Below are 25,957 nucleotides of genomic sequence, written 5' to 3' on the forward strand. Positions count from 1 at the left end.
TCACGCCTGTCTGTCTGCCCCTCCCCTTAGAATGTAAGCTCTCATGAGCAGTGACCTCTTCCCTCATGTGCGTCTCTTTACATTTTCTTCTACTCTCTACTCCCCATAGGGCACCTAACACGTGACTGCCAACTCCCGGCAGCTTATTGTGAGTGCTTTAATCACTATTTCTGCAATGTATATAAGTCGTGTCCTTGTCCTGCACTGTAATGTACTGTACTGTAAGTTACTTGTTTTTTGTTCACCTATTAGTTCTATGTACGGCGCTGCGGAACACTTGTGGCGCCATATGAAGGATAATAATAATAGTATGCTAATCACAACTGAACTATTACAATGTCTTATACGTCGTAAACGTATATCATGATGCTTTTTATGTACCAGCCATCAACTACTACAACTTCTAAAGCAGATGTCCACCCATGATGGTATTGTACTAGTAACCCACTCCCCACAGATGTCATAATGACAAGGGTCTGGTGCCTGGGAACCCCGATGTTTGGGAGACACTTACCATCCCAGTGGCTGTCTAATGACTACTTTTCCTAACTTTGTCTGTTCAGACATCCTCTCACTTGCGGTGTGTCCAGGACACTGATTTGTTAGCGCCTCCAACACATTATGAAGCCGTAATGTGTCATAATAGTGGAGGTTCTAAGTTCTAATGCCAGGAGAACCAGCCACCAGATCAGCCACTTCCATTCTGACATCTGGGGGGAATATATCTAGGTGTGTACATCACATACAGCACATCATATTACTGTGTACATGGCACGGTATAACACAGCCTTACCTAGACCTGTTCCTGCATAAGTGCAGGCTGGGGGGGGGGGGGGGGGGGGGGAATCATATCACATTGGATTTATATAATCAGCTGGACTTTCTCCCCTGATTATTTTTCAATTACATGCCCTACATTAATGCTGATAGCACATAATCATCTTCTTTGAAATAGTTCGGAAAGCAGCAGGTGCACCCATATATGAAATATAATGTTACATCAGATGTAATATTATTACGTATATGGGTGCACCTGGATGCTTTCCGTACTATTTCAAAGAAGATGATTATGTGCTATCAGCATTAATGTAGGGCATGTAAGAAAATAATCAGGGGAGAATTGGATGGAAAGGTTGTCCCCACTGTTTTACTGGGTGCTATTTGCCTATAAATGGCTTAGACCTTACCCATCAGGTTACATTGAAGAATACAAACTCTGGTATGCTCCTAGTTTAGGGGTAGCCAACCCGGTCCTCAAGAGCTACTAACTTTCACGTTTTCCAGGCCACCTAGCTGGGGCACAGGTGTAGTCATTACTAACGGTCACATTATCAGACTAATGGTGCATTCTTTCCTAACCGCCACATTCTACAGATCCACAGGTGGCCTGGAAAACATGAACTGTTAGTAGCTCTCGAGGGCCAGGGTTCCTAGATCCATGATGGGGGAAAATCAGATCTAGGTTATACCTGTGTGATCGGTGCCTGTTACTTATGTGGTGTCAGTACTCCACGTCACATGAAGGCCCATCTTCACTTTACTATTAAAGGGGATATTTGTTCCTTATGTAATACAAACACATAAATATATATATATATATATATATATATATAAAGAAAGGTCCATGCACAGGACCGAAACGTCGGATTTTGAAATGTTGTAACATTTTTACTGAGATATAATAAAGAGATGTTTTTAAGAAGACTGGTGAGTGCTACCCCCCCTTTTTTTCTACTTTTGCATGAAGAGGATTATTGTGATCCCATATGGGTGTGTCACCCCAGCAATTTATTATTGAAGACGAGAGTGTGGACCTTTTTGGACTAATATATATATATATATATATATATATATAATGGGATAGGTGACTAGTAAGGTGTAGGACCCCCTCTAGCCCGATGAAGTGCAGCAACTCAACATGGCATCGATTCCACAAGTGCATGGAAGACCTCTTGAGAGATGTTGACCCTTGCCGCCAGGATAGCTTCATAACACTCCCTGGTATTTGTTGGTGCAGGATTTTGGGTACGCTCACTTGTTCATGAACTTGGTAAGGCGCTGCAGAACCCTTGTGGTGCCATATAAATAAAAGGACAATAATAATAAGTGTGATAAACAATGTATTTACATCTTTAAAGGTAAATTGAACAGAAGACAGAAATAAAAGGTGAAACCCGTAGGGGTACGGTGGAGACTCCTAACAGAGGTACAAGATGCTACAGCTTGTAGTTAATTGGTCTCTGAATATCAGGAAGGACGAATACTAGTCCTACAGGTAATGCCCCATGGTGGCAAAGACGGCTCCTTGCATAGAGCGCCATAACCACACCTGTGTCCAGATTGTTATGCACCAACGCTTTTATGGTCCATTCCTTTCACTATGCGTTTCCTTTCCCAGGTGTTGGCCCGGCTCCCGGCTCCGCTGTGTTGTTGCCTCCACTCTGGTTCATCTGCTCCTGGAAGTCGCGACGGGCCTGGCGATTGGTCTCTAGGAGGTCCTGGAGCTGTGCGTGCAGAAGGTCATTTTTCTCCTCTAGGTGATCCAGGCAAAAATTGATCTGGTCCAACATAAAGTCCAAAGCAGCATAATCTGAGGAATCAAGAAAACAAAATTAAATACAAGAAATTATTATTATTAAAAAAAAATTATAAAAAAAATACACAACACCAGTCTCCCTTCTGATATGCAAATGAGCTTCCTTGCAGCCACAGACACTCGCTTTGCCCAAACATGTGACCCTACATTTAAATCAATGAATGGATTGGGGGCCATTTATATCCTGGCTGCCTTGTGAAATCAGGTGAGTCGTTTTTTTACCTGCCCTCCATCACCTTGGCAGGACTCACCTGACAATGCTTCATCCTATATAGCAGGGGAATATAAGTGATTTAAGTCACAAGTGGAGGGATTGCAGCAGGTATTGGAAAAGTCTGCAGCGATCCCTGAATGTAGGGAATCCATAATATTTGCGGTTATCCTGAAAATGCTCTTAAATAAATATTCCCCCTTAGCAAGTTACTTATTGAAGAGGAGTATTCAAAACACAATAAGAGTGTCATAATGAAATTAAGTAAATGTAACAATGTTAATAAGACCTTGATTTCCTTGTATTTATTAGCAATCTAACAGAAAAAGCTGGGTATTCTCTTAACCAATCAAGAGGCCGATTTTACCTATCTCGCCAGACATCACAACTGGGCAGGCACTTCAATATGGCCGCCCAGTTGTGATATATGCGTTGTCAGTCCCTGCAGCCAGTGTACGGGTGGTCGGTGGGTTTGCTCGTATAGACATGCAGATGTTCCGACATATCAAATATGCTGCAGGGCTGACCTGATATGTCTGTGAACGACGTAGTTTATTTGTGGTATATATTGTTTGTTGTCCAAATGAACGATATATCGACAAGTGTGTACCCATCTTAACAGTACATTTGTCATTACGCGCTGGTCTAAGCCATTGATGGCTGATAACACTTTAGGGGCCAATTTCTAACCATGAGAAGGCCACACGTTGCCCATCATCCCAGTAATAAGTTAAATCTATACATTTAATCAAAGGAGTCATCTGAAATAACATATCAGGAGACATTTCAAGCCAGTGATACAAATTATAACAAATCTAGCAATAAAGCAGGAAGGAGTTGGGGGTCGTAGGTGAAGGTCGGAGGGCTCAATGTAGTGCTAGGACCACCCTCTGCCCATCACTGGTCCAAGTAGTTGTAAAAACCGAAGGGAAGTGGCCGGCAGTTCAGTGGGGACTTACTAATGTGTACTCATATCTATTATTTGGTCATTTATCATTTCTGACTTTCTACGACTATAAAGAAAAGAAAATAGAAAAATGGGAGGACAACCAAACGGTAATGTAAAGAAACAAAGTAATCCCAAAATATTATCACGACATTTCTCCAAAATCGGTGCTGTAACCAGGAATTTTCCCTAAGTTGACGCTGTCTCACCATGAGAAACGTTTTATAAATGGCTGATTTTACTTCTAGGAGCCACCACCAGGAGCCTGTAACCAGGAGATTCCGGCTATAACCAGAGGTCACCTCCAATCTTCACCCAGGGATGTTTAGCAATAACAATATGTTACAGAGCCTGCAGTGTGAGCACAGAGGTCCCAACTAACAGTGATTCAAACATTGTGCCTTTCAGCTCTATTTATCAATCTTTTTAGATTTAGTATGGAGTGTGAAGTAATGCATGAAACAACATAATATACAACATAAACCCCTTTTCCACCAAAATCCTGGGTCCGACCCGGGATTTACACCATTTCCACTGCGGTGCTGAGTGCCGGAACCTTGAGATGATGTCATCACCAAGTGCCGGAAACTCCAGCTCTCCCCCCCGGAACGCCAGACTGGAGTGGACTGGCGACCTGGGGGAGTGTGGGGGGGGGAATCGGGGGTGTCCTTTCGGGCGGCTGTGTAATGTCATTGTAACCGGTGAGGCAGGCAGGGAGAGATTACAGCCTCTCCGTATGAAGCGGTGATGGGGTAATACCATCTGAGTAAGCTGTAATCTCTCCCTACCCGGTGACAGCTGTCGCAGACAGCTTCCGAATACCACCCAATCACCATGCTGTAAACGGGTCCTGGGTTGAAAGACCCGTTTCCACTGAGCCTAACAAGGGTTTTACCCACATAAAAACCTGTTCGAGACACGGGAAGAAGCCCCGGGATTTTTTCCTAGGAACCTTTTCCACTAAGCCGCTATCCGGGTTGACACAGCATAACCCGGGTATTTTGGCCGGTCGAAAAGGGGTAATAGTCACTTATGAATATAATATACCCTGTAATACTGAATATAATATACACGAATACCTATGAACATAATATACATTGATGATACTATGGACGCATTCTGTATGATTTACCGCTAGCCGCATGGCCGGCGGTTCAAATCCCGGCAACGCCAGCCCGAAAGAGAAGGAAGTCCCGATCGTCCTAAAGGTAAGTATAAACTAATCTAATTCTACCCCCTAACCCTAACCCTCCTTTAGGGTGCCTATCCCTAACCTCCCCCCCCTGTGCCTAACCCTAATACCCCCTCTAAGTGCCTAAACCTAACCCCCCCTTCCCCACCGCCTAACCCTAAGTCCCCCGGCGGGGTGCCTAACCCTAACCACCCCCCGGGGGTGCCTAACCCTCCCTCCCTCCCTCTAGCCTAACCCTAACCTCCCGGGGGGGTGCCTAACCCTAACCCTCCCTCCCCCTAGCCTAACCCTAACCTCCCAGGGGGGTACCTAACCCTAAGTCCCCCCCGGGAGCCCCTAACTTAAACACTGCAGCTGTCCGCGGCCGACATCACTTCGATCGGGATGTCGGGCGCCTGTCTCCCAGCGTAGGTAAAATTACAGGCGTCGAGATTTCGACGCCTGTCATTTAACCCTCGCCGGGATTCAGTAGTCGGGAAGCTGGCTGTCGGCATTGCGTCAGCCGGCTTCCTGATCGTACACTGTAACAATGATATATACGAATATAATATACACTGCAACACCGAACACACTGATGATACCTATAAATATATATTAAACACTGTAACACTGATGACAGACAGATATATATATATATATATATATATACATACACATACATACACTCACACATGCATACACTGTGACACTGATGATATCTATATAATATACATTATAACACCGAGGATACCTATGAATGTAATATACACTAACATTGAATATATATATATATATATATATATATCTCATGTACACTGTGACATTGATGATACCTATATAAATAATGTACACTGACATTGATGTTACCTATATATTTAATTTACACTGTAACACTGATGATACATATGAATGTAATGTAACATAATATAATATAATATAATATAATATAATATACACTGTATTACAAACCTTCCTCTCCTGACACTTCGCCCAGAGGAAACTGCGGATCCCCATTAGGTCCTGACATTGTCTCTTTATCACGTGACCAGCAGTCATGTGACTCCTCCACACGCCGGTGACCATATCGCTGACAGCCGTGACGTAGTAGGAGAGCTTAGCCTGCCAGGGCGCCCTGCTGGGTGCTGGAACCCCACCCTCTATGAATAATGTAGCGATCTGGGCGGAGTTTCCCGGCGTGAAGATGGCTGCTTACAGGGCTCATGAGTTCTGCTGCCGGACATGGCGGCTATTGGGGCAGTTGAGAGGCGGCGCGGCCGGTGCACGGGGCACCCTGCCTGGGGCGTCATTCAGAGGCTCCGTGCATCCCCCTGGGGCAGCTGTCAGGGGTTATAGCTGCCTCCCCAACTCGGTGACCCCGATAGGGGTGACCAGGCTGCCGCTGGCAGCGCCTTGCACCGGGCTTATCACCTGCTGGCGTGGGTACCGTGCTGGGTGGCGGTGGCAGGAGACCGGGAAGGGGTCGCGGAGGGTGTGGGGCCTGGTGTTTGTATTTGGGGGTGCTCTGGGGGTGGCACAGACCCTGAGATACTCTCTGGGGGAGCAGAGGGCGGAGGAGGAGCAGCAGCAGGTACGGTATAGGACTAATGCAAAGTCACTGACACAAGCTCTGACCTATTATTCCTGATGGAAAGTTATTCCTTTGGTTTGCCAGTCTCACTTATTATAATATAGCTTCTGACCTATTGCACAAGGCAATATATACTGCTGTACATGACATGTAGGGGAGGGAATGTGATGGGGGAAATGTCACAATCACATTAAAGTAGAAAAATCTGAAAATATAAGTTTTGAGGGTCTATTTACTAAGCAGTGTTAGGAGATAAGAGTGAAAAGTGATAAGGTACCAGCCAATCAGCTCCCAACTGTCATTTTTCAAACACACCCTGTGAGATGACAGTTGGGAGCTGATTGCTGGCACCTTATCACTTTTCTGTCTCCTAACACTGCTTAGTAAATAGACCTCTTAATATGCAAGAATAAATGCTCCCCTTCCCCAGTAGGAATCCCTATTCTCCCCAATTGTTTCGTGTAAAGCAGGGGTCTAAAACCTTGGCCCTTCAGCTGCTGTGGAACTACACATCCCAGCATGCACTGCCATAGTTTTAGCATGCTGTTATATCAAAAAGATAGCAGTGCATGCTGGGATGTGTAGTTCCATAGCAGCTGGAGGGCCAAGGTTGAAGACCCCTGGTGTAAAGGAATGTTTGTCACGATTTAGTCTGGTAAAGCAAGTACTTTGGCTATGGCTAGTTCTATTGCCAGATTTTTAGGGTGAATCTTCCAGTGAATGAACTGTTATAGGAATTCTCATATTTAAGGGGATGGTGTATGTAGTACATGGAGTCATTTGGTCTGATCTTTTTTCTGCTAGCCTCATCTGGCTAGCAGGGTGCCTAGAATTTCTGCAGCAGTGTCGCCTGGAGCGTCCAAAGCAGGGACGGAGACTGTTCCCGAGCATGCGCATAAACAAAGTATTGTTTTCATAAACCGATAACAGTGCCTTCTGTAACACTGCAGGGACAGCGTGTTACCGCAACCTCTGTCCCTGCAGGAAATAATGCTGAATAGCAGCCATAAATTTAAATAATTAAAAAAATAAATAAATCGTGACTAAGTTGCCCAATAATATTCTGGGCAACATCGTCACTGTTGCTGAATAGAGCCCTGAATGCACTAAAATGTAAGATTACTGTATTAAATTTGAAAATGTCCATTACTGGTAGTGTTCATTCACTGACTGATTCACCCTATTGACTTTTTCTAGGAATTCAAATTAATAATTGGCACATCTGTATTACATGAACGATGACATGTCATAATGAAGTAACTTGTCTAATGCTGGGCATACACTATACAATTATCTGTCCAATCTGGCTGGTTGGAATGAAAATCTGGTAATGTATGGGAGCAACTGACAATCGATTATATGGTTTCAAACACTGGAAAACAGACCAAAAACGATTGTTCAAATTGGTTAAATTTGTTTTGTTTGACCAATTTGTCTGACCGTCCATTTTTGTCTGTTTTCCAGTGTTTGTGAACAAATGTTTGATTGTCATTTGCTCCCATACATTACCAGATTTTCATTCCAACCAGACAGATATCTGACAGATAAACTATACAACTAAGCCCAGCATTAGTTACAAGGTTGCAAAGTCAGCCATTTAAAATGCAGATGCATTAAATACTTTTGCCACGTGGTACTCTGTTGCCTTAATTGGCTCTGTTTTTCTGCTCCAGGGGAACAAAAGCGTACTGAAAAACCATCTATAAGGGTCCGTTCACTGAGGTGCAATGTGCTGTCCATAGTGTTCTGGAATCGCACTTCATGTAACATCACTGGTTTCTGTGTGTGTGTGTGTGTATGTATGTATATATATATATATATATATATATATATATATATATATATAATGTGTTCACTCTAGCTCCGGCGACAGGCAGGGTGCCGGAGCCAGAGAGGGCACCTTTGTGCGCACCCGAAAAGGGGGCATGGCCATTGAAAAGGGGCCGTGTCTATAAGACGCGTCCCCTTTTCGTCACTCTTGGGGGCATGCCCGACACTTACGGACACACCGGGCAGCCCCCAAGGGCTGCAGATGGGGAGAATAGATGCCGGGCACATGTCACCGCACATTTCTCTACCCGTGGGACACTGTGACCCGCAGGTGAAGACTGCACCCGCAGGCTGTGAGGGCAGGGCACTTTTTGCCCTCCTACTGGAAGGAGGGCAGGGCGCTGCTCCCCGTTAAAACAGCCTAGCGGGAACGCTATATATATATATATATATATATATATATATATATATATATATATATATAAAATCTCTATCCAATCCTAAGCATAGCACCAAATGCAGGCACATATCTAAACTGATTTTACAGTCATGAAACATGTGTACTCTATATTTGTGTGTCTGCTTTCCAGTGACTGACCTAGCAGTCCTACTCATGCTTTAGTAGTATAAACCTGTAATGCTGCAGTACATACATTGTTAGCTTTGTGTTACTATAGTAATACTGTCTTTGGTCAGGTCCCTGATGGCGGTCTGCAGCTCACACTTTACCAATACAAAACCTGCCCCTTCTGCAGTAAGGTCCGGGCCTTCCTTGAGTATCACCAGCTGCCGCATGAGATTGTAGAAGTGAATCCTGTTCTGCGCAAAGAAATTAAATTCTCCACTTACAGGAAGGTTCCGATCCTCCTTGCTGACGCTGGGTGCCCTATAGTAAGTTTCTTGCTCAGTACGTTATCTGTACATAGATAAACATATTCATTTTGTTAATATAGTTAAGATATGCAGAGGTGACAATGTAAAAGTCTGGTAAGTTCATGGGTGTTGAAAACCAGTTTTGTCATCCCTAGCATAGCAGGCAATCCCTGAAAGTTACATTATATAGTAGAAGACACGTGGGCTTTTTGTTATTTGGGGGTGGCTTGTGGGGTCTTGTGCTAAATACACCTATAAAGTATATAAGTTCTTCGGTTTTTAAATGGACACTACAAGAAAATGTTTGCTTTTAAAAGAAAAATAAACAAAATAACTAATTCCTATACGTTTTTATTATTGTGTCCTTTCAACACCAGCTGACCCAACAATCTATGGGCCTGATTCAGCTTTGGGAACAGGGTAAGATATAGCAAGTAACTGTGCATCTTGGTAAAACCATGCTGCACTGCAGGTGGGGCAGATTTAAAATGTGCAGAGAGATTTAAGGTGTATACACACGGAACGATATATCGTAATGATATCGTTCCGTGTGTATGCAATGAACGACCAACGATGCGCGCTCCCGTTGGACGATAACGATATCGTCCATCGGACATGCATGCAGGCCAAACTGGACGATCTTGTGCATTTTGCATAGGGGTTTGCGATCATTGGTCATCATCGTTGGTGATATCTTTGGTGTGTGGCTGAACAATATTGTTCATCCAGCACACCAGGAATTTCAAGGGAGATCGTTCAGCAATATTGGTCGCCGAACAGATCGTCCCGTGTGTACTCAGCATTAGATTTGGGAGGGGTGTGTCCAAACTGACATCTAAATTGTAGTGTAAATATAAAGCTGTGCAGCATTTGTGGGCTACATGCAAAAGCAATATTTACCCTGCATGGAAATTTTTTTTATGTATTTGCACCCCTTGCATTCAACTTGTCTTGTCCAGGTTCACAGTTACTCGCTATATCTTACTCTATTCCCAATGCTGATTTAGGCCCTATGTATTGTATACTAAATAAATTCCAGTTATAAAGTAGAAACATAGCATAAAGCATTAAATATCGCATGTCCCCTACACACAGTGGGCTGGATTCACTAGTAACCAGGAACTGTGCCCTTCCTCCCCGTCTCTTCCCAGTTATACCCCTGACGCCCGTAGACTGTAAGCTCTCATGAGCCGAGCCCTCCACCCTCCTGGTTATCGCCCTTCTCTGTCCCAGTTTCTAGTGCGCTCCCACTCAGTCAGCAACTCAGATCCTTTCTGTCCAATATCCCCAGGCATCAGGTCATTGAGTGTTAATGTGTATAGCAGTCACTCACTCACTTCACTTACTTGTATACTCATCTCATTGTTTTATTCCCCGAGAACCAATGTATAGCGTGTTTGGGTATATTCTGTCAACATTAATTATGTCGACATGATAAGAATGTAGACAATACAGTGTGTCCCAGCGGTGCAGCTGCTTCAGTTACCTGTGAAATGTCGACATTCTGCAGACCCCTAATCCTCCCGTCCCACATCCTAACCCTAATGTCTGCATTCTGCAGAATGTCGACATTTCACATGTCGACCTTGACTGTATCCCACTTGTTTGAACCTTGTTATATTGTCTGTTTTTTCATTGTATTTTTCCCGGTATAGCGCTATGAACACTTGATGGTGTCATATTAATAAAAGATGATGATAACCACTAATATCAGAGGCATTTAATGACCAACCACGACTGTGTCCTACAAAATAGGCAGCAACCTCATGAATATTAGTACAGCTCATTAAACTGGGTAGGGTTTGGGATGTCAGCCCTCAGGATCCCGAGGGTCAAAATCCCGACGCCAGCATCCCGACCAGGTTAGGATACAGACACCAGGCGGTCGGTATCCTAGCCCTCTCCCTAGTACCTGTATTCTAAGCACTGGCATCTTCTTTGTTGGGACACTATACGTATCGCCATTAAAATGGCAGCACCTTGTGTTTAGGTGACTGGCACGTGGACAAGCGTATCCATGAGGCTTAGACTATGGGCTAATTGGTCTGTGACTGGGTGCACTGTAATATAACATAGGAAGTGAGTGGAGTATTTACACCTCCTCTTCTCATTTTAGAACAGATTGCTGATTTATTTTTATTTTCCACAGCAATTAAATGACTCCTCTGTGATCATCAGTGCAATAAAAACTTTCCTCGTCTCCAAGTAAGTCCATGGAAGGCTTTACCTATTTTATTTATTTATTTATTTTTTTGTATAGTCCTATATTTCGCTGTTTTGCTTGTAATACTCTTTAATTGATTGATTGTCTGCAACTTTGCTTCATAGAAAGAAAAGCTTGGAGGAAATTGTATCTTATTATCCAGCTATAAAAGTGACAAATGAAAACGGGAAGGAGACGACGGAGTATCAGAACAGATACTGGCTCATGCTGGACGAGCAGGAGACTAAGGAGGTGTACGCTCACAAGGAAACTCAGACGTGAGTGTCCCCTTTTATAGGGTACTGTGCAATATTTCGCACAATTTGGATCAATAGACAATTTACCATTGAGTGGATGGACCTCTAAATTAGCTTATGCTGTCAAATTCTGTGTTGCTTTTGGGCAAGTGGAGATAGTCGGAGGTCCCTCAATTATTGGTCATGGATTGGGTGGCGATAAGCTTGCAGGGCGCATCTAAATATCCAAAATATTTTACAGGATTAGGAAGTTATGGTCACGGCCTCTGAAGGGACCGGGTGGACATCTCTGAAATATTGTACAGAAGCGGGAGGGGATAGTCGGATGTCTACGAGATACTGTGCAGACTTTAAAAAAGTAGCATGCACCCCTTGGAATGTTCCCCAAAGGTATTCTGTGTCAAAAAAAAAAAAAAAAAAAAAAAAAAAAATGGGGGACAAACTTCTAAACTAGCTAAATCGACTCCGGAGGGGTTCCCAAGTGTGTTTTCTAGAATCCGGGTGATTGCGGCAGGTGGATATTTGAAGAATGTTCATTGTGCAGGATCAGGAGAATGGGTCGGCGGACCCTGAGAAGTTGTACAGGATCAGGAGCGAGTGATTTATGGGGTATGGTCTGGTGCCCACCACTTACAGCAAAAAGTTGTCATGGTGTCAGGAACAGACTAGAGCTAAAATTCAGCCTTGGCATTGTATCCTTGTACCCTCGAAATAGGTCTGCGTGCCCTCTAAACATGCTGGCCAAGCAGAGGATCGGCCTATGGCAAGGTGTGTGGGGCTTAATAATTGTGTCCATGGTGCCAGAAGGAGCTGTGCGCAGGGAGGGGGTGGGGCCGGGCATCAAGTATCCAGTGAGGGGCGTGGCCTCACTTGCTGTCACTGCGCTTGTGCTAGACGTACACAACTAATTATTACACAATAGATGACGTTATTTCACGAAAAGAGAATAGAATTAAATAGCCCAAGAACACAGCGTACATGTTCTTCCTAATTTTCCTTTTTATTTCTGCTTCTTTGTAGGGAAGAAATGAAATGGCGCCGTTGGGCTGATGACTGGCTTGTGCACCTCATCTCTCCGAACGTTTACCGCACACCGGGGGAAGCACTGTCCTCCTTTGACTACATTGTACGTGAGGGGAACTTTGGCCCAGTGGAAGGCATCTTTGCTAAATATGTAGGAGCAGCAGCCATGTTTGTTATTGGCAAGAGACTGAAAAGCAGGTGTGTAATCTCTTTCCATTATGTTATGTGTTGAGCCAGAGTTATTGCTGAGAGCTGAGTGGGTACATTAATTTATCTGTATGGTGGTTATACCGAAAAACATGATGATCTTGTGTGTCTGAGCCATCCATATGTTCTGTCTGGAACTACTCAAATAAAAAGGTATTGTATATGTACAGTAACTAGAAGTCGTCTGTATGTCTGACCATTGGAGTGACTTTCTTCTGTCTGGTCCCATTGCAGGCACAACTTACAAGATGACGTTCGTCAGGATCTGTACAAAGCAGCGAATCTGTGGGTGGAAACTGTGGGGAAACACAGGAAGTTCCTAGGCGGCTCACAACCGAATCTTGCAGATCTGGTGAGACTAAATGCCAATCTCCTACGTGATTAATTTATTTATCTAGTCCTAAAGGGGGGAATTAATTTGCTATTTTTGTGCATCCAAAAGTAATGGGCACGCGACAGACCTATTTAGATGTCGTTCCGGCGAGCTTCCATTTCTTGTTGCCCCCAAATGCACCAGGTTGAGCCGGCTAAATCCGTCTAAACTATTGGGCGCGCTGCCGAAATGTCTTATCTTTTTTTGCACGTTTCGGCTCGCCACCTCAGGGTTTGAGCAGAAATAATGGGCGCTCATGCACTCGCGCCCGATGAGAGGAACAATTGCACAGCTCCGTTGGGTGCCCAAAAAAAAATAAATTGAATCTCGCCCTAAGTAACACTTGCACTGACCCGGGGCTCTTTATTCCTTCACAGGCCGTTTATGGGGTCCTCCGAGTCATGGAAGGTCTACAGTCATTTGACGATATGATGTCAAACACCAAGATCAAGCCCTGGTACCAGGGGATGACCAGAGCCATTCATGAAAATACAAAGACACAATGAAAGGACATTGTAATGGGGCTTCCCTGTATTTCAAGGTCTTTTACATCATCAGGGAAAAACACCTAAACAAATAAAACACTTTTGCAGTCCCCCTGGGGGGCTATTGGCAGTCGCTTACTTGGTCGGTAGTTCTTCAGAGGTCTCCTGCATCCTTGTAAGCCGATGTGGAAGGCTTTTCTTACGGTTATCTGTTCTTATGGACACATGCTAAGAGATTTTGGACAGACAGTCTAGTTCATCTCAAACACAACCACAGGGAGTATAGCATTGCGTTTGAAACCAATAAGGAGCCATATAACCCTGTGCTCAGGTAGCCACGGCTTCTGCTATAAACTGCTTTTTATTCTCATCAGTGGATACACGGCTTTAGCTCCGGAAGAGTCTTCCTAGATTTGGCGGATGTGCCCGAATGCTTTCCCGACCCTCATCTTAACCCATGCATTGTGATCTAAACATGAGATGGGCAGTGCACTGGTTCATCGGCACTAGGTTTAACGAATGCTTTGATAAGTGAGATTTTTTTTTTTTTGGAAGTCATCTCAAGAAAGGATTAAGTCATGTTTGTGCTTTTGACTGGGCCGAACTGAAGATGTTCTTGGAGACAAAAAATAAATAAAAATCTTTGCCACTATGTTAGATGCTGGCTTGGCTTACCATTCCACTGGACTGTGTGAAATCCCCAATCACTTAGGGATATATTCTGTATATGAGGAGTAATGGAAATGCTTGCATCATCTTGTGTTATTCTTTGGGAAACAGTATGTAATTCCGCCAGCCGCATGGCCCCCTAGTGCTTAAACCTAAGTCTCCCGGGGGGGTGCCCAAGTCCCCCCCAGGGGCCCTAAAACCGAACCCCAACCCCTTCGTTCATTAGTACCTTGCCGTGATTTGATAGTCGGGAAGCCGGCGGTCGGCATTTCGACCGTCTGCTTCCTGACTGCATCCCATTCTATGATATTATAACCTCCCCTATTCTATTTTTTTTTTTTTTTTTAAATAGAATAAAGTGGGTATACATTGTCAGACTGATATCTGACAGCCTAAAATCCATCAGATATCGTGGCCATACACTGTGAGAGACTTTACAGTTTATGGTCCACGTTATCCGCTTTCCTCCCGCGAAGGAACAGGGGATATGACTGCTGTGGTGGTGCATACACGACCAAATCTGGCTGACCAATGATTGGATCAGTCAGATATGTTGCAGATTTTGCATGCCGTACCATCGCTTATCCGTCGCGGCCATACACTACGGAGCAGGCCGCTAATTATTGCATAATGCCCGGCTTTAATGTCACTATTTAATATAAAGCACATTTTTCATCTCTAGATGATATTTAATTGTTTATAGCAGAGATTGTCCTCAAGGCTCTCCAACAGTTCAGGTTTTAGATATATCCATGGTTGGGCACAGGTGACTTAATTACTACCTCTGTCCATTTGATTTAACCACCTGTGCCCAGCCATGGATATCTCTGAAACCTGAACTGTTGGGGAGCCTTGAGGACCGCGTTTGGGAACCTCTGGTTTATAGTGTAAAATTGTATAGTTGTTCCATGAAAGACTTAAGAATATTTGTAGATTTCTTCCGTTGTAGGTTACTCCCTAAAAAGTTTCTGCGTTGCTTACTTAGAGTGGAGGCAGCCATTTTGTAGACTGAACCATCATGAATGAAACTACAGCCCATTTATTCACTGTGAGCTAGTGACATCACCAAGGCACTTTCTTCACCCTCTATTAGGGGGCACAGGGACACATTGGGCATAGCCTGGAGAGGAGAGAGTCTTGGCACCAAACAGTTACAAAGTCTTCCTTCTTCAGGGACCATAGGGCTCCACAGGGGAGACAATGGGATATAGGTGGTGGTTAGGAGGACTGGACACCAACAGTTAAAGCTTTTCTGTCCCAGGATGCCCCCCCCGTCTCTTATACCCGATCACCCCCTGAGGCAATTCAGTTTTCCTTGGTGTATAGCAGGAGCTTGATCACCGTTCACAACAGTGGGGCTGCGTTTAAGCAGCCCAAGCTTTATTTAATGTATTCTTTTATTTTTGTTTTTTTCCTGAAGAGCAGGCAGCGCTAGGCAGTCCTCTGGACTCCAGCGTTGCTGCTCATTCGCCCCTCCGCGGCGCCGCAACTCCAGCCCCAGGCTTGGTACTGGGGGGGCCTGGCTAGCGTGGCTCCATGGGAGGACCCCAGACTGCAACTGGGACACAGGGGACAGGTAAGGCGGGTTCCCACTCGCGGGAATCTGCTTCTATGCGCAGTCTTACCTCCGGTCTCCCACCGAGGGGGGGTCCTACCAATCAACGTCCTGGAGCTCTGAGCCATCTATAGAGCCCTCACGCTGGCTCAGGACATTCTTCAGGGCAGGCCAGTGCAAGTACAGTCCGACAATGGCACGGCGGTGGCCTACCTCCAACACCAGGGAGGCACTTGCAGTCGGGGGCAATAGCAGAAGTGGCACGCATTCTCAAGTGGGCTGACCCTCATCTCCCGGCCATCTCCGCTGTGTTCATCCTGGGGATTTTCAATTGGGAAGCAGATTTCCTGAGCCGTCAAGACGTGCACATCGGGGAGTGGTCTCTACACCCAGAGGTCTTTCAGCTCCTGGTGGACAAATGGGGTCTACCGGACGTGGACCTCATGACACAACCACAAGCTTCCAATGCATGGGACCAGGACAAGGGACCCCGAAGCAGCTTTTGTGGACACCTTGTCAGTGACGTGTACCCTCCAATGTCCCATCTTCCTTGGGTCCTTTGGAAATTCAAGCAAGAAGGGGACATGGTTCTGTTGGTAGGTCTGACATGGCATTGACACCATTGGTACTCAGATATTCAAGGTCTCTCCATAGACTCTCCTCTCCAACTTCCTCTACGGCCGGACCTGTTGTCTCAGGGTCCCTGTCTACATCCAGACATGGCCCGTCTGTCTTTGATGGCGTGGCTCTTGAGATATCCCTCCTAAGGTCCAAAGGGTTTTCTCGCTTTGTGGTCCAGACCATGCTCAGAGCGTGTAAGCCGGCCTCCATACTTCCAGTGGTGTGCTACCAGAAGCTTTGACCCTCAGGTTTTTCGGGTTTCTCGGATCCTTGCCTTCCTTCAAGCTGGACTGGATCTCGGACTCCGTCTAGCATTTCTGAAACTGCACATCTCTGCTCTGTCCATCTGGTTCCAGTGAAGAATTGCTCCACTGCCGGATGTTCACACCTTTCTTCAGGGTGTCCTCCATATACAACCTCCCTTTGTCTCTCTGTGGGATTTGTCAGTGATTCTCCATGCACTTCAGAGACCTCCGTTTGAACCCTTGGACTCAGCAGACATTAAATGGCTCACTGCAAAGACATTTTTTTTCTTCTGGCTATCGTGTCTGCTCGTAGGGTGTCAGATTTGGGGGGTGCTCCATTTCTGGTCTTTCATTAGGACAGGGCTGTTCTTCGTAATCGCTCTGGCTTCCTTCCCAAGGTGGTCTCTCGTTTCCACATTGAGGAAATTGTAGTTCCGGCCTTCCAATCACCAGGCCTCGCGGCAGGTGAGGCCACCTTAGATGTGATACGTGCTCTGGGGATCGACGTGGACCGTACTGGTCCATCAGGAAAACAGAGTCCCTCTTTGTCCTATATGGATTCTACAAGAAGGGCTGGCCAGTTAACAAACAGACTCTAGCCAGATGGCTTTGCATGACTATTTCACAAGCTTACACGGAGGCTGGCCTTCATGTGCCAGATACTGTATCTGTTAATTCTACTCGCTCTGTGAGTCCCTCATGGGCAGCCCACCGTGGCGTGTCTGCCGAACAACTATGTAAGGTGGCCACGTGGTCTTCTGTCCACACCTTTCTTAGGTTCTGTGCCTTTGATACCTTTGCCTCTCAGGATACTTCCTTTTGGACGCCGGGTTCTCCTCTCAGCTCAGGAGTGTCCCTGCCCTTGAACTACTGCTTTGGGACATCCCCATTGTCTCCTCTGTGGAGCCCTATGGACCCTGAAGAAAACGAGAATTATGGTAGACCTACCTTTTGTTAACTCTTTCTTTGAAGTCTATAGGCTCCACAGGGCGCCCGCCCTGACGCACCTGGCTTCTATTGGTTTCTTCTCTTGGTCACCAGTTCTTTTCTCTATTGTGTGAGAGTGTGATTCTTAAGTGTACCAGTCTTTCTTCTCTCCTATCGTGCTCCTGCCTTGGGCTTATTGATAAAAAAAAAATAAAAAATGAATTGCCTTAGGCTGTGGGCGGGGTATAGAGGGAAAGGTCCGGAGCATCCTGGGACAAAAGAGTTTTAACTGTTGGGTGTCCAGTCCTCCTAACCACCACCTATACCCCATTGTCTCCCCTGTGGACTTCGAAGAAAGTGAGTTAACAAAGGTAAGTCTACCATAACTATCCTTTTCCCATCAGCCCAGGCCTCCCTCTCCATTATACCCTGCCCCCAGGCTATTCAGTTTTAGTTTGGTGCCAGGCAGGAGTTTTGTAATGAAAATGAATAGATAGAATTTTGGTCAGTCCACTCTATTGCTACCTCCACGTTAAGTAGAGCAACAAGTTCTCTTTAATGATACAGACATGGTAAATTCTAGTAATAACATAGCACTTTAATATATTGCAACCCTGTGCGGGACATTTCTTTATTATGAATATACTGTAATAAGTGTAATTTTTTATTTTTTTTTGGACCGCTGATCAGAACAGTGACTTTTTTTATTTCTTACACACAAGGATAATGCAATAGGATTGTCCTTTCATTAAATTATGAATCTACTGATTAAAAGCAACCATTCAGATCTTATTATTTACACGCACAAAGGATTTAATGTGAGAAAGTAAAAGATGGACGTATAACATTATCCATGTTGCCCTTTATTCAAGACTGGAGACATTTTCCATAATTCCAAACCTCAGAAAGGGTTTCACCTATTTATCTTTTCATGGTCTGCTCAGACTTTTTCCTCCCATGCATCCAGCTATTCCTCTAAAGCTTCTCGCACAAGAGGCGCGATGAGAGACATCCTGCCCCCTATTGCATGCATTCCTATGCACAATCACTTAGGGTGGGCAAACATTATGCAATGACTTTCCCGATTTGCAGATCATTGGGCTGATAATTGCATAGTGTATTGCTGCACCCAAACAGTGATTATCAGACAGTCGTGCATGAGAATCTTCCAACATGCCCGACTGATCATTGGTCGGCCGTCTCTGCACTGCCGCTTCTGTCCACCCAACATATACCCTGTACCTTCACGAGAGGAATGCAGATATTGAGTGGCCATACTCTGTGACATATCTCAGTGTATGGCTATGATATTGGCTGGGTTTCAGGCTAAGGTGTCTGTTGGACTGGCAGTGTATACTCAGCATTAAGTGTTGAAACAGCTCTTCCAATCTAGCTAAATGCACAATGCAGCCCCATAGAATTCTATGGGGCTTGCTGTGCTGCGGACCATTCTAATACATATGGTGGTTCATACTTATTGCAGTATACCTCCAAGACAGCAGTTTTATTAATGATACATCCCTCCTATAGTACAGTCATGCTATCCCAACTACACAAGTGGCTATAGTCGATGGCATCTTGGATTTGGCCAGAGCACCTGTAAAATGACCACATTTACCAATAATTGGATTGTGGGTGTGACCATGCTGCAGATGTTACCAGGGTAAGGAGACCAGAAATGTACCTCTAGGACCCTCTACACCTTTAGTTCAAGAGCCATTTCTGAAGGAGTTGAATGGCACTTGCTGCTTATATTCCCAATGTACCTATAGGTAAGAAGACATGATGATGATGATGATGGTGTGTGTGTATTAATGATACATTTAGCAATACAAGCTATTCCACGAGTCGCGCTTGGGATTGCATGATAGAACGGTCATGCTATGCTCCACTATTTTATACTCCCATGAAAATGTGACAGCTTATAAGAAAACGCCTCCTGTTGTTAGTGCAGGTTATTGGGGGAAAAGATCATTAACCACAACTACAAACTAGTTCCCTATCTGCGACCTATATTTTTTGGGGGGAGCATATAATGACATTGTCACACTCACTGTGCAGTCAAAGACTATTATTATTATTATTAGCATAACAAAAGGCCAATAGACTGGCTATTGCAGTTTGATTATTTTAGAATACAAGTACAATGTTCTAATGTGAATAAGACACACAAATATAAGTACACAGAAAACGGAATGATCTGGGCATTACTGCACCTTCATCTTGAGGATGTAATAACCATTGCTTTGTTTTTATTAAACTGTATGACAGCATTGATTAAAAAGTACACCCATAGGCTACATGAGAGATGGGCTACCTGATCCACTGCAGGGGCATGCGGGCAGTCTTAACTTTCTAATGGGCCACACATTACCCTTAATATAGTAATTTGTCATAGCAAGCAGCAGGTATGTTATTACAAGCCAATCTGACAAATTAGGCAGGAGATGGGCTGCTCATAGGGCTATCCCCTCCCCTACACACTAGGGGGTATATTTACTAAAGTGAGTTTTTAGAAGTGGAGATATTGCCCATAGCAACCAATCAGATTCTAGCTATTATCTTCTCGAACAGTGGTGCTCAAACTCTGTCCTCAGGACCCCACACAGGTCACATTTCCCAGGTGTATTCGTTACTCAATGACACATTTAAAAAAAACAGGTGGAGCTAATTATTTAACTTGTGAGGACAGCTGGAAAACATGCCCTGTTTGGGGTCCTGAGGACAGAGTTTGAGAATCTTTATTCTAGAAGGTGCTGGTTAAAGAATCCGATTGGTTGCTATGGGCAACATCTGCATTTCTAAAAACTTTCACTTTGCTAATGAGGCCTAGGGGGTAGATTTACTAAAGTGCAAAACAAAGGTACAATGCAAGATACGTTTGGATAAGGTAGTCAGCCAAGAGTTCCAATGAAGTACACCAACTGGTGGAAGGCCAAGGGGGGTTTCTTGTACCAGTGCGCCTAGTTTTGGGGAACACTACAGAAATCAAGTTCATCTTGTGAGGCGAGATTACACAAATTATATAATAGATGTATATTTGCACCAGCCTTCCTATAGGTGTACCAAGACTCGTTTAACACCTTTAAAATCCACAAAGGGCAGGGAACCCCATTCCAAGTGCACCCTGTAATCAGTAACAAGCTTAAAACCGTGCCACATGTAATAGACATCCCTGAGCTGTTTTTCTTGGAGAACAGTTAAGTTGGAATGGGTATGAAGTCCCGGCGGCTGAATAGCATTGCGGCTGCCGGTCTCATAATTACATCCCATTAAGTTTAATTTCATGAAAAAGGTGGTAATACGGTAGTCAGGTCAGACTTCCCACTGTTCACCACATCAGGGGTCTCTGCTTTTTCTGGACTAGACGCACCTTTAGTTTGTGGTGGTGTCTTGCAAGTGACAAAACTACAAATGTACCAAGACTGACAAGTAGTACACAACGCCAAGAAATCTTATGCTGTTGATTAAGCTCAAACCTTAAAATGAAATCCATGGAGGCAGCCATTTTGTTATTATATACACCCTGCACTTCACCAGGCATTAATGACCTCTTATAACACATGTGACACAAAAGAGAATGTGATGACAGTAAATGAGCTTTCCGCTTCTATCCATATACTGGTGGAGTGTCTAAAGAAAATCTTGGGGATTCAAGTGAGCAGCCTAAATATACATTAATTACATATATTCTAAAAGTAAGCAGCAGTTTCACACTGTGGGGTAAATTTACGAAGAATGGTGTTTGGGCGAGTTTAGCCTGTTTTTCCGACTCGCAAATTTACTAAGGGCAAACACGTGAACTCGCAGGAAACAGACATCAAAACACGGCCAAATACACCATCGGCCAAACTCGCAAGTATTTTCCATAGGAAGCTATACAATTTGCATATTTACCAAGAAATCGAGTTTTGAAACTCGCATGAGAAATTGCCAAACTCAACAAAATAGACACTTCAAATAGACGACCTCCTGAGGTGAGTTTGGATGTGTTCACAGGTGTTTCAAGTTGCAATTAGTGGGAAAACGATTGTTTTTTAACCACTTAACTGACAAATTTTTTCCAAAACCGCTCCAAAATTGTCCGTTTCTTTTATGATTGAATTAGGTCAAGATCATCATTTTGAACTTATCCATCACTATTTTATTTGAAAAAAAATTTTTTTTTAAAACCCATATACCATAAAAATAGCAATATTTTTGTTATACTGTAGTGATGGCTATTGTGGGCTTGTACCATTGATGGTTTAACCATCATTAGAAGCCATCAATTGTTTAGCGATTGGGCAATATCTGTGTAGATCACAACTGTCGATGTTTCCTAAACATCGATCGATGGCCACCAGCAATGGCAAACCACTTGTTTTCAGTCAGACCATCGATGTTTGCAAACCATCGATGGTCGGTTACCATCCCTAAACAGGCTCTGCGATATCTATCGTGTGTATGTGTATATATATATATATATATATATATATATCCGACAGGCTTAATCCACGGCACTCAACCATCTGGGGTGCCCTTGGCATGTGACCACATCATCTACAGACAGGCAGATCAAGTTCATTTATCTGAGAATCAGTATAGGGGCTGGCCAGATGGGAATGACCGTGAAGCGGTGGTCAGCTTAACAAATTATTGCAATATTTTGGAACCAACATTCCCTATGTTCAAAGGAGTTGCAGTTTGAAAAGCATGTGAGTGCCGAGTTTGTATGATATATATATATATATATATACACACACACATATATACACATTTTATTACTATTTTTATATTTTGCCCGATCACTGTGGCCAGCAGTGATCGGGACTCATGGGGACTTGGGGAGGTGGAGCTGAGGCCGGAAAGGAGTGGGAGGGGCTGCCGCTTCTCTCACACAGTGATCTCACTGATCACTGTGATCCGGAGCCGCAGCGGGAGGGTGTCCCGCTAGAGGCCTGGGTTACATTGCAGTGGTAGCCACCGCTACTGCCTATTACTGAAATGGCTGCCCAATCACTGCTGGCCACAGTGATCGGGTCGCAGCGGCGGCTACATGAGCCGTGGCTGCTGCTTCTACGGGGGTGCCGCCGGGGCCCGCTCACTGTGGCCAGCAGTGATTGGGACACAAAGGAAGAGGAGTCGCAGGTGTAGAGGGACGGGCAGGTCCCTCTGAGATGGACGGCTGCTGGAAGTTAACTTCCAGCAAGCCGCCCACTGTGTGTTTGACTGGTCGTATCAGATACGACCATGTCCGGGAAAGTCCAGTCTGGTATGGTCGTATCTGATACGACTGTGCTAGGCAAGTGGTTAAAGGTGCTAAATCAGCTGCACTGATTTGGGTGAAGCAAAAATGGCAATATTTGCTACCATTGGTATTCATTGCATGTGGCTGGTTTCTCATAACCTGCACAAGGATCATGTTCTACTCCACAGAAAAGTTCACATTCTGCCCCATCTTGGTCTTGCCCCTCTGCCTGGTCACCTCATCACTGTTGCCTGTACTGCCCTATAGAGCCTCTTGAGATACAACCTCGTCACCTCACTCTCCCTGCCTCTACTCTGGACATATTCCTTTCCCCCTCCCTATACAAAAACACACAGAAAAAAAAGACACTAAACCAAACCTCTTCTACTACCCACACCCATAAAACACACTAACAGGACAAAAGGAAAAAACAAACAATTAAGATAGACAGAAAAATGAGACACACATATGACAAGACAATAAATAAGCACAAAACAATTTCCACATAACAAGCAATCTATTCCAAGCCAAAAACTCTCATACACCACTAAACACACTCCTCACTTTCCCTCTGCAACCTCCAACCAACAAAACCCTCAAAGGTTGGGCTGTTTTTATATGCTTAGACAGTGTGTACATGATGTGACTGCTTCAATCAGAACATGTTTCTAGGATGATGCATTAATTCTCCTGTGTGTTTTATAGAATCACATCCATTCTGACACTTGTTTTATAAACCCATCCATTCTCATGCGTGTTTTGCCTAAAACTCGCAAAACATGATTTTGCAAAACTCACTTCTTGGTAAAGTGGCGAGTTTGGTCTGGGAAAACTCACTCGTGTTTGTGGGAACGTATTCTAGTTGAACCTCGCCCAAACACGATTCTTAGTAAATGTACCTATGTGTTATGGGCATTGTACACCTTGAGAGAAGGAGGTAACATATGCCTAGTTGGATAAGTGCAGAAATCATATTTTTCCTATATTACAAATGAAGCAATATACAAAAGACAATTCCAGAAATTCATTAGTGTAAAAAAAATTATAAATACAATTTTTAACAAATAAAAACAAAACAATATAAAAAATAAATTACAACTACAAACCACAATACAATCTTGGTGACAAACATGGGCAAGCTACAGCTTTTATCCAGCTGGTAAACGGTAACAGACTAGCAAAGGATGCTGAGAGTGGGGGGTAGAACAGCTATACAGTTGTAATTTACTACATATCTCCCTAGTGATGGTTTATAAACCCTTTTTTTCCCATGATCGTAAAATCCAATGAAGATTAGTGAAAAAGGCAATCTGCGGTGAACCTTTGCTCTTGTGAGTAAGTTCCTGTAGTATCTGCCACTGGAGAGATAAGGAAGGTTGAACCAAGTTCTTACAGTGGAGTTCTTGGACGGATCGGAGAACTGGATAAGGTGGCTTCACCAAAAACATTGGCATAGGAGGATTTCAGGAACTGAACGTAGTTCTGCATACTGCGATTGGTGCTTTCAGACTGCTCCAGTCTGTCTTTTAGGTCCTGTAAACGACTCTGGAACCGCCGGTCAGCCTGGTGGAGAAAGTCATGCAATAACATGTTGACAATGTCATGGAAATAAGCAGCAAAATACAGCACACACTGGTACTCCATACACAGCAGGGAGAGCAAATTATAAGAGGTTATGGGGCTTATTTAGAACTGGTGTGATAATTGACATGAGAATGTTGTAAAGTTGACATTGGCCATGTTAACACATGTCAATATGATTAGAACGTCAACCAAATGTGCATGGTGGTCTAGTGGGGACTCACTTGGTACGGTGGCTCCAGCGGTAACGTCCTGATGATTTTCAGCAGCTCATGCGGTGAGCATTGCTAACCCTAACTTCCCCTCTTGTAGACTAACCCTCCCCTCTAGAAACCTGACCCTAAGGTCCATGCAGGATGTCGAAATTATGCAGTTGCTGAAATGTTCAATGATAACATTTTCAACATTGTAATGAATCGGTTGTAGTCAATGTCAACATTTACAATTTGTAAACCATAAATCCTGCAATAATGTCTGTTATCGCAGGCTTACTACAAAGTTACTATTTCGTAAAGGTATAACCCCAGACTCTCCTGCATTTACAAAACTACTTTCTCTATGGAGAAGGTAGCAATCAGGGTGGACTGGCCCACGGGGGGAATCCCCAGAGGGCCCTACCTCCTCCTCTAGGTTCCAGATTGTTGGCTGAACACACCCCTGTAAGCAGGGGACCATACCACTGCATTCCCCCAGTGGGCTTTTCATGTCTTTGTCCAACACTGGTAGCAATATGGGACTATATAACAATAGCCTAGCTTTTGGGGGCTGGTCTCTATCCACTTTTCCCTAGGGCAGAGGTTCCCAAAACACAGCCTTCAAGGCTCCCCAACAGTTCAGGTTTTAGATATATCCATGGTTGTGCACAGGTGACTTAATTAGTACCTCGGTCAATTTGATTTAACCACCTGTGTTCAACCATGAATATCGCTAAAACCTGAACGGTTAAGTGAGCCTTGAGGACAGTGATTGGGATCCTCTACCCTAGGGGCAAAGCCTGGCTACAGCGAAATCTTCTAATCCCTTCCTGCTGGGCTGAAGCTCTTCCAGATCCACTTATGCATATTTTTCACTAGGCCCATGAGTAGTTGCTTGGGCAGGTCCAAACCCATCTGGTTGGAAGCCAAGTGACTGCTGAACCTTCTTGATAAACGGGGCAGAGAAATAATTTATTGTTGAGAGTTGCAGCAACAAGAAATTAAAATGACCAGAGACGTTTAGCGAATAAATAGGTTCCAAAGTCTGAAAATCAACACATAAAAATTCACCTGCCAAGACAGCTTCCACTGCAACATTCAAAGACAAGATAAAGATAAAAGTTGAGGGGAATTTAATGTATTTGTAATTGGAATATATGGTAAATAAAACAAAAATATAAATTATTTCATTCATATACATTAATAAAAACTAAATTTGTGTGTACCTGAAT

At 44.2% G+C, this 25,957-nt stretch overlaps 3 protein-coding genes across 5 annotated transcripts in view; 1 reads left to right on the forward strand and 2 right to left on the reverse strand.

Annotated features, from left to right (window-relative positions):
- Nucleotides 1–2,103: 2,103 nt before the first annotated feature.
- BBLN (bublin coiled coil protein) lies at nt 2,104–6,000 on the reverse strand. Its single transcript, XM_088453426.1, has 2 exons — nt 5,894–6,000; nt 2,104–2,590 (listed from the first exon to the last, which is right to left on the reverse strand). Exons 1-2 carry the CDS (start codon nt 5,949–5,951, stop codon nt 2,379–2,381), a joined length of 270 nt encoding a protein of 89 aa, XP_088309552.1. The 5' UTR covers nt 5,952–6,000; the 3' UTR covers nt 2,104–2,378.
- A 44-nt stretch (nt 6,001–6,044) lies between these two features.
- PTGES2 (prostaglandin E synthase 2) lies at nt 6,045–14,355 on the forward strand. Its single transcript, XM_088453425.1, has 7 exons — nt 6,045–6,512; nt 8,979–9,173; nt 11,305–11,360; nt 11,484–11,636; nt 12,636–12,836; nt 13,080–13,197; nt 13,596–14,355. Exons 1-7 carry the CDS (start codon nt 6,084–6,086, stop codon nt 13,722–13,724), a joined length of 1,281 nt encoding a protein of 426 aa, XP_088309551.1. The 5' UTR covers nt 6,045–6,083; the 3' UTR covers nt 13,725–14,355.
- Nucleotides 14,356–23,407: 9,052 nt separating this feature from the next.
- The window catches only part of ODF2 (outer dense fiber of sperm tails 2), a 32,914-nt gene continuing 30,364 nt past the window's right edge, over nt 23,408–25,957 (reverse strand). The window contains exon 19 of one of the 3 annotated variants that reach the window (XM_088453429.1): nt 23,408–24,513. In XM_088453429.1, the coding sequence (XP_088309555.1) occupies nt 24,340–24,513 (174 nt within the window). In that variant the 3' untranslated portion in view covers nt 23,408–24,339. The remainder of the gene's footprint in view (nt 24,514–25,957) is intronic. The other 2 variants (XM_088453427.1, XM_088453428.1) reach the window with 2 other exon arrangements.

Source organism: Taudactylus pleione, unplaced genomic scaffold (assembly GCF_031769625.1).
Source record: "Taudactylus pleione unplaced genomic scaffold, aTauple2 ptg000579l, whole genome shotgun sequence".
Lineage (NCBI taxonomy): Eukaryota > Metazoa > Chordata > Amphibia > Anura > Myobatrachidae > Taudactylus > Taudactylus pleione.

Bases quoted from the DNA above. Each gene is read 5' to 3' on its own strand.
- BBLN (XM_088453426.1), bottom strand. From the start codon at position 5,951: ATGTCAGGACCTAATGGGGATCCGCAGTTTCCTCTGGGCGAAGTGTCA. The intron at 2,591-5,893 runs GTTTGTAATACA...TTGATTCCTCAG, and splicing joins CGAAGTGTCAGGAGAGGAAG to ATTATGCTGCTTTGGACTTT.
- PTGES2 (XM_088453425.1), top strand. From the start codon at position 6,084: ATGAATAATGTAGCGATCTGGGCGGAGTTTCCCGGCGTGAAGATGGCT. The intron at 9,174-11,304 runs GTAAGTTTCTTG...TATTTTCCACAG, and splicing joins CTGACGCTGGGTGCCCTATA to CAATTAAATGACTCCTCTGT. The intron at 11,637-12,635 runs GTGAGTGTCCCC...GCTTCTTTGTAG, and splicing joins GCTCACAAGGAAACTCAGAC to GGAAGAAATGAAATGGCGCC.